Below are 12,662 nucleotides of genomic sequence, written 5' to 3'. Positions count from 1 at the left end.
ACCTGCAGTGCATATCCACCTCCCACGTAGCTGTGGGAGTCAGACATGTTGCAGTTGTTTTGCTGTCTCATCCTGATTTGGGGCAGACAATTGTCTCAAAAAGTGAATTTTTTCATAGAAAGTTCTGCCCTTTTTTCAGCCAGATGTGACTCTCAGCCAGCAAGTAGAACAGAAGGTTTATTTGTTGACAGGGACACAGTGTAGCCCAGACTTCTTGTTACAGGAACCAGGGTCGGTCAATACAATCCATCTTGGTGAAAGGGGGGCCTAGGGCCAGGGTTCTGGGGCCCTACCTGGCCTCCCATCCAGTTAGACCTTCTCTCCCTAAGTCAGCCAAAAAACTAACTCACACCCCCAGCCACTGGCCCCAGCCTAGAGGCAGCTCTGCCCCCTCCTTTGTTCAGACTCCCAGGCAACCTGTCACTTGGTTGCTTCTCCCACCCAGGCTCAGATCACAGGGCAGCCTGAGCTCTTGTTGGCACATGCCAAGATGGGGCAGCCTTCCCCTCAGTGAGAGCCACACCCAACATTCCTATCCCTAGCTGGGTTCCCATGCATTGCCCAGGGAAACTGAGGCACACAGTGAGAGAGAGAGAGAGAGAGAGAGAGAGAGAGAGTTACAATAGAACAGTACAGGACAGTAGGAATCACATATAACAAAGCAAACAATGATCACAATTGCCACTAGGTCACAGTCACTAGCAACTCCAAGCCAGTTAAGGTACAGTGCAACCTTGCCTGACCCCGGCAATAACATTTAAACCAGTCTGCTGACTCTTGGTTTGTCCATATCGTGCATGGAGAATTCTGGCACAAATTTATAACGACGTAGATGATTTTCTCTGCTACCATGATTCCCTATCCACCCAGTCGAATGCCTTTTGAAAACCCATACAATTCAAGATTACTTCAGCTACCTTTTATTATTTTTGTTGTACAATCTACAGAAGTTCTACTTGGCCAAATAACAGCTTGCAGCTCTCTAAACCTGCTATCCTTGGCTTTTCAAGGCTTGTCTGCATGAGGACATCCAAGAAATTTAATCTGAATTAACTAAAGGCATAAATTGGAAGTGGATTTGTTAAACTAAATTAAATCCCTGCATGGACAGTGTTATGCAGAATTAAATTGGCTTTAGTTTATTCATTTCAGGGGCCATTTTAATTATGAATAACAACATCTACACAGAGATTTAAGGTGGTTCAAATTCACACTTTTTATTAATTCTAATTAGGATGACCTGACAGAAAACTTTCTCTTAGTGGAAGCAGTGTAACCGTGTGCCAGATGTTGAAATCATCTAAATGTTCTTTCGAAGCAAGGTTGATTTAGACGCCTCTTTTCCATTCACTGGGATTTATTCTTTCTCCCAAACTGAAAAGGTGAAGCAGATTTTCACTGAAAGCAGCAGCTCCCCCATGGCCCAGCCCCTTGAAGGGGGACAAACACTACATGGGGTTAGTGTGGATTAAACTGCTGTTAGGAATGAATAGCTAACATGGCATCAGAATAAGGGATCGTGGTGTCTTTAGATGCTTCTCTTTGTTTACAACAAATGTCTGCTGTGAAACAAAGCCTGCCCTGCCATCTTCAGGAAAGGGGATAGAGAATCTGCCTGGTGGAAATGATATTTAAAGCTTGCATTTTCTTCTAGGAATCCACTGATGAAAGATCCGAGAATGTCAACTGCATACTTGTTACTGCAAGGACTGAAGGATCCCAACTGTAAAGTGAAGACAATATCGTAAGCAAACCCCTCTCTGACAGCCCTTTTGCCCTTGCTGCTATGCCAGGAGCGCTCTGCATTTCTGCCCATTTCCTGGCATTACCCTGAATTCCGTTTGAAATCTACCCCTGATCTGCAAATCATTTGGGGATGAAGAATCAAACTCCATGAAATTACTTAACTAACTGGGTGGCAAACCCTCTTCTCTGCCCCCACCTAATAAGTGTCCAGGTGTTAGGATGACACACGAGATGTAGGAATCCTCCTTACCCAAGGCACAGACTTCTGTGTTGCAAAGATTTCACCCCAAATATGGAAGCACATTGAAAATGTACCATTGGTTCATTCTCAGATCAATTCTTGGAGGACTCCTGCTCATTGTTCTGTTAATGCTCTTCCCCTCTACAACTAGCCATCAGTGTCATCACAGTCTCTCTTGTTCTCTGCCTGTGGGGCACAACCATTTTATTTTCTAAGGACTGAATATTTGTGGCTATCTAAAGTCTTTAGTCTCAGAGGGGTAGCTGTGTTAGTCTGTAACTTTAAAAACAACAAGCAGTACTGTGGCACCTTAGAGACTAACAAATATATCATGAGCTTTTGTGGGTAAAACCCACTTCATCAGCTGAAAGCCACAGGATGGCTCGTTGTTTTTAAATTCTTTAGGTTTAACATGGGTGTAGCCTAGTGCTATGTAGTGGCCTGACACATTCAGGAGGTCAGACTAGATCAATGGTCTCCAAAAGGTGACTTTTTAACCACGAGTTCACTTTTTCAATTTAAGTGCAATGTAAGATCCACCTCAAACCCAGATACCCTTGCCCCGCTTCCTCCCCGCCCCTTCTCTGAGGCCCTGTCCCTCCTCCACCCCTTCTCCAAGGCCTTACCCTGCTCACTCCATCTCCTGCCTTCCCCCATTCTGACTCACTTTCCCCAGGCTCAGGTAGAGGGTTGGGGTGAAGGCTCTGGTCTGTGCCAAAAGGTTTGCAGTGTGGGAAGTGCTCCAGGCTTGATCCAGGGTAGGGGACTGGGTTTCAAGGTGCAAGCTATGGGAAGGAGTATGGGTGCTGGAAGGCTCACGTCTGGGGCAGAAGGCTGGGTGCAGGATGAGGTTCGGGGATGGAACAGTTTTCAGGAAGCAGGCTCTGGCTGGGCACCATGTAAGTGACACAGCTTCTGGGTGGTGGAGCTGTGCGGTTAAGGCAGCTTACTCCTGCCCTGGGCCTGCACCACTCCAGAAAGCAGCTGGCATGTACAGCAATGGCTCCATGGTACCATGTGCTGACCCTCTTCTACAGGCACTGAGCTCACAGCTTCTCCTGGCCACGGTTCCCCATTACTGATCAATGGGAGCTGCAGGAGCGGTGTCTGCAGGCAGGGACAGCATGTGGGGACCACCTGGCTCTGCCTCTCTCAAGGATTGCAGGGACATGTGTGACAGCGCGTTGGGGGTTCCCCGTCTCCTGCACCCCGAAATGGCACAAACAGACTGCACCAGCCAGTGGAATTGAGAGTGGTTTATTGCTCCTCCAGCACAGCGCAGCACAGATGTAATCTGGTTACAGGAACTGGGGCTAAGAGGCCTCAGTGCCCCCCCTTGAGATAGGGGAGTCCCAGCCCCCTCCCCAGCTCCTTATTCCCTGCCTTCCAGACAGGAACTAACTAACCCTCTTCCAGCCCTGCCCCCCAGCCAGGGCAGCATTCCACCTTCCTTTGTTCCTCTCCATGGGGGGTGTCTGGCCACTGGTTCAACAAGTTTGGCATTACCTCTGCCTAGTGAGGTTTTCCCTGCTGGGTCTTGCTCCAGACAGCAGGGGTCACCACAGCCCAGCAAGTACCCCCACTACGTCACAACATGTCAGCCACTTCCAGGAGTAGCAATTACCACAGGGACAATTACTCAGCCACACCAAGTTAGGCATTTTAGAACTCACAACTCAAATAATTAAATTTAAGCGTAAGAGAAAAATTGAAATTATGAAATGCACAGACCAGTTAAAACCCAAAAATAACCCACTTTGCAAGCAGTAAAAAAGTAACAACCACCCCTCCATGTATCTGTTGGGTCGGGAGATGAGAGTGAAGGACAGAGTGTGTTTCTGAGAATGACAGACACACACACCGTGTGTGAGTGACAGAGATTTGCATTGCCAAGCTCCTTTCATTCCTTTTTCTCTGTGTGAAGACAGGGTACAGGAGTGGGAGAAGGTGGGACACCCTGACATCAGCACACCCATCTTCTCTCTCCTGCACCCTGCACTGCAGGCAGGAGGCTCCCAGGGGAAGCTCCAAGGCAGAGGGCAGGAGCAGCATGACAGTGGGTGGCGGGGCAACTGAAGTGCCAGCGCTTGATAGATTTCTGGCTAAATCTCTCAGGATCACCTGTCAGAGTCTCCAAGATCTACTAGTAATCCCGATCTACTTGTTGGTGACCACTGGACTAGATGATCTGGTGGTCCCTTCTGGCCATAAACTCTATGAAACAATGAAAGTGCCTGACTGGAATCCATTACCGAGCGCTGGTTCTTTGAATGACAGTTCATGTGCGTCCCACATCAGTTTTCCACTTTCTTTCAAAGAAACAGTTACTAACCTGTTCCATACCCTGTTGTTCTTTGAGGGTATGTCTACACTACCCTGCTAGTTCGAACTAGCGGGGTAATGTATGCATACCGAACTTGCTAATGAAGCCCGGGATTTGAATTTCCCGGCCTTCATTAGCATAAAGCCGGCGCCGCCATTTTTAAAAGCCGGCTAGTGCGAACCCCGTGCCGCGCGGCTACACGCGGCACCGGCTAGATAGTTCGAACTACGTAGCCATTCCGAACTATCTGTACTCCTCGTTCTAATGGCTAAGCTAATTCGAACTAAGCTAATTCGAACAAGTGCATCTAGACCTAAAAACTAGTTCGAATTAGCATTTTGCTAATTCGAACTAGCATGTCCACATTGAGTGGACCCTGAACCGAGGTTAAGAATGGCCGGAAGCAGTGCCGGCAGGGCATCAGATTAGGACGTAGAGTGTGGAGCTGCTGTCTCAGGCTAGCTGAGGGCTGTGCTTAAAGGGACCCTACCCCCACCCCGGACAGACAGTTCTCAGGGGTTCCCCGCTGGCTTGTCTAACTCGATGAGGGACAGCAAAGCAGTCCTGGCTTGAAGTGTCCTGAGTGCCCACACTCGGCACATCACAGCACTCAGCCATCAGCCCGGCTGCAATTGCCGCAGGCTGCCATCTGGAGGGGGGGTCAACCAAGGGGCTTTAGGAGAGCTTCCACCCTGAGGAGCCCGCAGAGCCAGCCCAGTCCTCCCCATCGGGGGCTCGTACCCCATTCCTCCCTCACCTACTTCCACTTAGCCCTCCCTAGCCCCCCTTCCTGATGTACAAAATAAAGGACACGTGTGTTCAAAAATAGAAACTCTCTTTATTGAACAAAACTCGGGGAGACTGGGAAAAGGAGGTGGGAGAGGGGAAGAGAGAGGGCGGGAGAGGGGAGGAGGAAACCTGGGAGGAGGGAGCTGGAAGGGGGAAGCCAGGGGAAGAAGGAGGAGGGGAATTATCAAACTATGGTACGCCATATCTTCAGTACTGTGTGCAGATGTGATCTCCTCACCCCAGAAAATATATTTTGGCCTTGGAAAAGGTTAAGAAAAGGTCAACTACAATGATCAGGGGTTTGGAACAAGTCCCATATGAAGAGAGGCTAAAGAGACTGGGATTTTTCAGCTTAGAAAAGAGGAGACTGAGGGGGGATATGATAGAGGTCTATAAAATCATGAGTAGTGTGGAGAGGGTGCATAAAGAAAAGTTCTTCATTAGTTCCCATAATTGAAGGACTAGAGGACACCAAATGAAATGAATGGGTAGCAGGCTTCAAACTAATAAGAGAAAGTTCTTCTTCACAAAGCAAATAGTCAACCTGTGGAACTCCTTGCTGCAGGAGGCTGTGAAGGCTAGAACTAGAAAAGAGTTTAAAGAGAAATTAGATAAATTCATGGAGGCTGGGTCCATGGAGTGGTATTAGCCAGGGGGTAGAAATGGTGTCCCTGGCCTCTGTTTGTGGAAGGCTGGAGATGGATGGCATGAGACAAATTGCTTGGTCATTGTCTTCAGTCCATCCCCTCCAGAGTACCTACTGTTGGCCACTGTCGGCAGACAGCTCAGGGCTCAGGGTCGGGGCCTCACTCGACCACCTTGATTTTCATGCAAACCTGCTCCTGGGTGGCCAGGCTGGCAGCTCTCCTGCCCTAGATGGCCACTTGCCTAGTGCGGGGGTCGTGGATGAGGTCCATGATCTCCGCACTAGACCAGGCGGGCGCCCGCCTCTTGCAGCCCCGGGCAGGCTCCTGGGAGCCGCCAGCCTGGTCCCGGGAAAAGGCGGAGGGCGGGGTGGCAGCGGGTGGCTGGTTCATGCTGTGCCAGGTGCAGGGTCTGCTGGCTGGGTGCTGGTAAGCTTCCACCTGGCACGGGCACCGTGGCCAGACCGTTCCCCTTTAAGGGCTCCGGGGCTGGGATGGGGGCAGACAAGTTTCCCTGGTTTGGCCAGAGTGGCCACCAGGGCAAGCTGGGGAGGGCTAGCCTCCCACTAGTTCGAATTAAGTGGCTACACAGCCCTTAATTCGAACTAGTTAATTCAAACTAGGCGTTAGTCCTTGTAGAATGAGGTTTACCTAGTTCGAATTAAGTTCGAACTAGCGGTTTGCATGGGTAGCGCCTATCAAAGTTAATTCAAACTAACGGCTGTTAGTTCGAACTAACTTTGTAGTGTAGACATACCCCCACATATCACCATCCTATCCCTCTGTATTGAGTCTTTCTGGTTAGAAGGAACTGAGGAGGGTCAGGAGGAGCCCCAGCCTTTCAGAGTGGGGAACCCTATTTGGGTCAGGGGGTTGCTGACCCACAGAAAAATCACGCAGGGCTCTCCTCACTTACGTGGCCCCCAACTAAGAAGCAGAGAACTATTTCCCTCACCTACTAGGGGCAGCAGGGAGCTGGAACCCTGAGCCTCAGAGGCTGGATCTAGGCAAGCTACGGTTCTCCACCCCTGTCTAAACCATCACACAGCAGTGCATACCAGCAGGGGACAAGTGCACAACCCACACCCACTCCGGTGGTGGCAGGACTGGACATCGGACTGGAAAAAACTCCTGAAAGAAATATGGTGATTTTTTTTTGACTCCTTTAAACTTCATTCATTGCCGAAAGGCAATGGCTTTGTGTTTGTCAATTTTTTAAAAATCAGTTGAACTTGCTTTTGTTTAAAAATAAGAGAGTGAATCAGGTATCATGGGTGTAGGCAAGAAACCTGCACGGGAACTGGTAGAGTATTCCATTAGTCTAGTGCAGTGTTTCTCAAACTGTGCTCCCCGGAGTCCCTGGGACTCCTCGAGACATCTCCAGGGGCTCCGTGAGTTTGAGAAACTAGAAACATTGATAGGTACAGCACATACAATCAGTGGACCGCTGGGGCTCAGCATAAATTTGTATGCATGTAAAGGGCTCCAGAGCCCAAAAAGTTTGAGAACCGCTCATCTAGTGAACCTCTCAGAGAAGAATTTAGCTTCTTAACCATGGTCACTGTACAGTGTAATATGCATCTTCCCTGTCTGTAGTCTCTGCTGTGTAGTGCACAGTGCAACATTATAGAGCTAGACAGATGTTTAGAATTGAATTACGGGTTGAAATACCTTATGCTCCTAGTTAATTCTATGCAGGGTACCAAGCTAAGCATTAAAGCAACTGATTTCCATATTTTGCATCCCTTTTCTTGTGGCAGGGGTTCAATAACTTGAAACTGCTAATAGAGTATTTTGAGCTAATCTATACTTCTGGCTAAATTGGCACTGCTGTGATCAATGCAGCAGTGTCTGTTTAGCGGGTCTAGCAAAGACAAACTAAGTTGATGGCAGAGCACTCTCCCATGGAAATCTTTACTCCACTATCTCTAGAACAGGCAGAAGGTCAATTAGCTGGAAAGTGTCTTCCGTTGAGATAACATGGTACAGACACTGCTGTAAGTCGACCTATGTTACGTAAACTTCAGCTACATTATTGAAATAGGATAATTTAGCTCGACTTACAGGGTTAGTGTCACCTATCCCTCTGACTTCCTACAATTCTTCACACACTTCTATCCTGTGCAAGGTCAAAAAGGAGAGCTCTCCACAAACTACGCCAAACTGGATATTCAATGTCCAGAGCAGCCAATAACGGCATTGTAGGTGAGAGGACATGCACAGAATGTAAATGTCACGGTATCAGATGATTATCCAATTTTGTTTTTTTTGTGGGATGTTATCTGAAATATTCTGAACATTTTCTTGCCATGTGTACAAATCAAATGAGAGTCAGAAATTCATCATGTATTTTATAGACACTGAAACTCCCACGTGAAGAAGGAAGTGACGTGAATACTGACACCTTTCTGGAAGGAGATGGTTATTCTTCTCTCTGTTCCCTTGGCAGGTTGTGGCAGTGCAATCTCACAGCTGCTTGCTGTGAGGATCTCTCTGCTGCCCTCAGGACAAACCAGTCCCTGACAGAGCTGGACCTGAGTGGGAATAAACTGGGAGATTCAGGAATCAAACTTCTGTGTGAAGGACTGAAACATGCCACATGTAAACTGCAGAAACTAGTGTAAGTCATTGCTGGGTTCCTTCAGACTTCCCTTGTTAAACCAGCCTTTTCAGAGGTGCTCTCTGATTTTGCACTGGCAATATTTTGAAGTCCTATTTTCATTTATGAAATCACCTACGTTTGTAGGAGCAAATGGACATACAGCTACTAAATTGTAAGTGGAGACATTTGGGTAGGTAAATGTGGGTTTTGTACACTTGGTCTCATGGTTGTACATAAATTCATAATAACCACATGAAAATCCATTTTCTGCGGGACTGTCCCTATAAAATCAGGACCTTTAGGTACTCTGCTCTCTCTTCACTCTGCCCATCTCCGTCTCTGCAGGGTTTGGGATTGCCGTCTCACAGATGCTTGCTGCGGAGATCTCTCCTCTCTGCTCAGCACCAACCAGTCCCTGAGAGAGCTGAACCTGAGCGGTAATAACCTGACTGGTTCAGGAGTGAAGTTTCTGTGTGAAGGACTCAGACACCCAAAGTGCAAGTTAGAGAAGCTGGAGTAAGTGACTGCTGTTTTTCTGTATCCAAGGAATCCGTCGCAGTGTGTGCCGGGCTTCCGGCCACCTGGCTGTGTCTGGGCTGCATGAACCAATGATGGGAGTTGGGCTGAGATGTACAGGCTGAGGCAGGAGTGTGTTCTGTGTCTCTAGGACAGGGGGTTTCAAACAGTTTTTCTTGTGACCCAGCTGAAGAGAATTGTGGATGCCCACGACCTAACATACTTTGACTAAAGTGTGGGTTCCAGAGAGGGGCTGAGGATGAGAGCTTCAGCTTTGCGGGTGGTCAGGGTTGTGGCAAGAGGGGATTCCCTCAAGCAGCTCCAGGCCAGCCGTGCGGCAGGGTTGCTAAGGCAGCTTCCTACCTGTCCTGGCACCGCAGACCATGCTGCACCCCAAAAGCAGCCAGCAGCAGGTTCTAGCCAATGGGAGTACGGAGTTAGTGCTCAGGGCAGGGGCAGTGCATGGAGTCCTGTGTGCTCTTCAGCCACCTGCCTTCACCTAGGCACAGGGACTGCTGCCAGTTGCTTCTGGGGCATAGCAAAGTCTGTGGTGCCAGGACAGGTAGGCAGCTGTTTTAGCACCTGATCCCCCCGAAGCAACGAGACCCAGCGCTCAACATTCCACGGCCCATATTATGAAAACCACTGTTCCAGGAGGCACTGCACACACAAGGGCAACCCAGGGAGGGCGCTAAAGCACCTTTAAGCCCTCCTTTGCACAATTCTGACTCCAGGCAGGTAAGGACCCAAAACAGTGTAATTTAGGCACCCTGCCTCCACCTCAACTCCTACACTGGGACTTGCACAAAGCAGGCTGTGACTGTCTGGAACAATGCTAGTGCTGAGGGATTTCCCTTCTCCCCATCAGGGAAGGGACCATGACTGCCCTGTATGCAAGAGCAGCAGTACGCAGAGGCTGTTGAAGGAGGGAGAATTGTCCCTTGTCACTATTCCCTGTAAGTTGAGCACTTGGGCAACTGCCCAGGAGAGATTTAGGTGCAGGCCTTCTGAGTAGCAGAGCACCCACAGCCACTCACAGCCAGCAGCATGGGTTTCTACTGGTGGTGCACATCTGCAAGTTCCTGTGTGCACATTGTGAAATTTATTCTGCACATGGAGGGGAAAAAATTAGAGGGAACATTGTCTCCCGTGTGTGTGTTTCTCATGAAATGCAAGATTTTCAGGGGAGGGACCATGTCTCCCCAACTGTTTGTCCAGCAGTTTGTGGAGCTGGTCTGGAATTTCCCACTGATATAAATTTTCAATAGAAAATTATGGTTTCTTTAGAATTTAAATTGGGTATGGGGAAGTGTCGATTTTTCTTAAGCTCTTTTAATGGGGCATAGGAAAATCAAATGCCATAGTGCCCCACGGAAATGATAGTTTGGGTCCTTCATGTCCCCACACTAGGTCCTCTTCCTGTTACTGAACTCTGCAATGCAGGTCCATCTTGGGCGGTATATACTGGAAGAAACTGGGGTGCATCCTGGCAGAGAGCCAGGCTATGGCACCCACATTAGTGGAGCAAAGTTAGGGAGGAAGGATCCCAGGAGACACCCCAATAGCTATGGCAGGCACACTCAGCAACGTCAGCCTGAGCCGACACAGAATGTTTTGAGGCAGCAGTGCTGGTATGTTTCATTTAGATGGAAGAAATAGGGCCAAAACTTTTAAACATCCTCAGATCATTTTTTTAACATTTTGTTTGTGAGAAGTTTCAATATTTCAACCTCTCCAATTCAGAGTCTAAACAAAATCAAAATAGTGGAATTTCCTGAAAAGTGGAAATTATATTTTTTAAATTGCACTGGCAAGTGTTAGTTGATCACTGTGAAAGTTGTTTGCTTGTTTGTTTTTAATTTTAGTCAAACATCTGTGCCCAGGGGGCAAGTTTCCAGCTTAACAAGTAAAAGTCAGCATCAAAGTTGGTTGAAATTTAGACCCGGATGAAATTGTATCAAAAGCCCATTTGGCAGAAAATTGAGTTTAGAAATAAATGAAAAGGGTCACATGAAATTTCTTCTTCACTCTCCGATTCTCAATCTTCAGCTAATAGAATGCTCAACTCTCAAAACCTTTCAGCTGAAAACCAAAATATTTTTACAGGGATTCTTAAAATTAAAAAGTGATCATTTGGGGGATGCGAAGATGGAGGGAGGGAACCTTTTTCCAGCCAGGTCTAATTAAAATGTTCCCAGCCAATTGGTAGAATTTTGGTCAATATTTTACTAGTGAACCCTTTACAAAACTTCTAAAAAACCTATGTATCTAGATTTGTAAACTCGTCTCCAAATAACAAAAGATGCAGTTGGATTTTTCTGTCTTCCATCTCTCAAATGAGCACTGTGCACAGTAGCAGGGCTGTTTCCTTCCCAATGCCAAACCAATCAATCATTGCTAAATGAATACAGAGCGCATGTATGGCTCTCTGCCATATCTGAGGATGATGTCCCAATTTACCGCTTCAGCCCTGAGTTGCAGCTCCAGCAGGCCCTGGAGCTGACAGCTACTGACTGCAGCCCTGCCACTGCAGAAGTCACGGAGGTCTAGGAAAGCCACCTACTCCATCTGTGGACTCTCTTACAGCATCCCACCCTCGATTGCATGTACTCAGTTCTGTTGACTGTTTGAGTATCTGATTGAGTACCCAACAGGGAAGTCTTCAGAACGCCTGGGGTACCTCTTGTATTCTACCTGATTTTTCTTGTGGAAGTTCGCCAAAAGGCGGAATGTTGTGGCTGAGGTTGTGTCAGCTGCTAGGCTGTTACAGCTGCCTAGTACTTCTGTCCTTGGTGCTCCAATGCATCTTGTCTAATAACTCGTGGTGACGTGAACTTGCACTTTCTGCATTAGTTCCCTGTCTCTTGTGACGAGAACAGCACCTGTCTGGGAACACGGGCGCCCTGCGAGGGCTCTGAAAATTCAAAAGGGGCAGCCGTACCTTTGACCACACCCTATGCTGTCCATTTGTTCTGTGCTCTGTTTGACCGTTCACTCTCCACAGTGATCAGCTCCCCGCATTGTACATCTCCTCTTCCCTTGCTGGTCGGTTAAGTACATTTAGCTACATGACATAGGTAGGATGGGATTTGTCTGCAGTCAAATCTCCATGGTAACGTGGGGTTTGAAAGATTCCTTGTTGAACTGCCAAGTTGTCTGAGATTTAACACGTTACTTTCTGATGCTTTTAGACACACATTTGCCTCACCTGGAGGGCATAGGATGGCAAGAGTTGGGAGCAGGGAACGACAGGATTAGTGTTATTGAGGAACCATAATTCTACATTTTTATTCTTTCCAAAACTATCTTTTCTTAGGGCAACTTTGTCATTGTAACATTGACTTTCCTGTCATCTGTGCTTTTAAAATTGCAATGCTGTCTTAGGCTTCATTTCCACAAAGTCATTGCTAAATATTTACAAACTTGGCACTAGGTTGATCGGTTTTTATCATGGTTCATTTTTGTTTTCACAGCTTGTCTGAAAGCCACATCGATGACACAACAGCCACGGAGTTGGACACTGTGCAAAAAATAAAACCTGGCTTGTCGATTGTGCATGATGCAAGATCCAGCACTCAGAATACAGGTACAAAGACAAGGAGGATGTCAGGTCTTCTAGCTCGGTGCCATGTATCCATCTGCAGACTAACAGCTCAAAGTACAGACATGATGTGGAACATTACTGTGATGCTCTGCTGGGGCATCGGACTTGTGCTGCTGTTAAGCATTGCTACATACTGCCTTCATTGGCTGGTACATATTTCCGTGTCTGAAATGCAAGGCTGCATGGGATGTGAATAA

General features: G+C 47.7%; 1 protein-coding gene across 1 annotated transcript in view; it reads left to right on the top strand.

The window, feature by feature from the left end:
* The window catches only part of LOC102455214 (NACHT, LRR and PYD domains-containing protein 3-like), a 44,319-nt gene extending 31,657 nt beyond the window's left edge, over window positions 1–12,662 (top strand). Inside the window, exons 7-10 of the mRNA XM_075928800.1 lie at window positions 1,655–1,744; window positions 8,193–8,363; window positions 8,691–8,861; window positions 12,335–12,662. Coding sequence (XP_075784915.1) covers window positions 1,655–1,744; window positions 8,193–8,363; window positions 8,691–8,861; window positions 12,335–12,662 — 760 coding nt within the window. The remainder of the gene's footprint in view (window positions 1–1,654; window positions 1,745–8,192; window positions 8,364–8,690; window positions 8,862–12,334) is intronic.

Source organism: Pelodiscus sinensis, chromosome 4 (assembly GCF_049634645.1).
Source record: "Pelodiscus sinensis isolate JC-2024 chromosome 4, ASM4963464v1, whole genome shotgun sequence".
Lineage (NCBI taxonomy): Eukaryota > Metazoa > Chordata > Testudines > Trionychidae > Pelodiscus > Pelodiscus sinensis.
The sequence above is the reverse complement of the archived record's forward strand: the minus strand, read 5'-3'. Positions and strand labels throughout refer to the sequence as shown.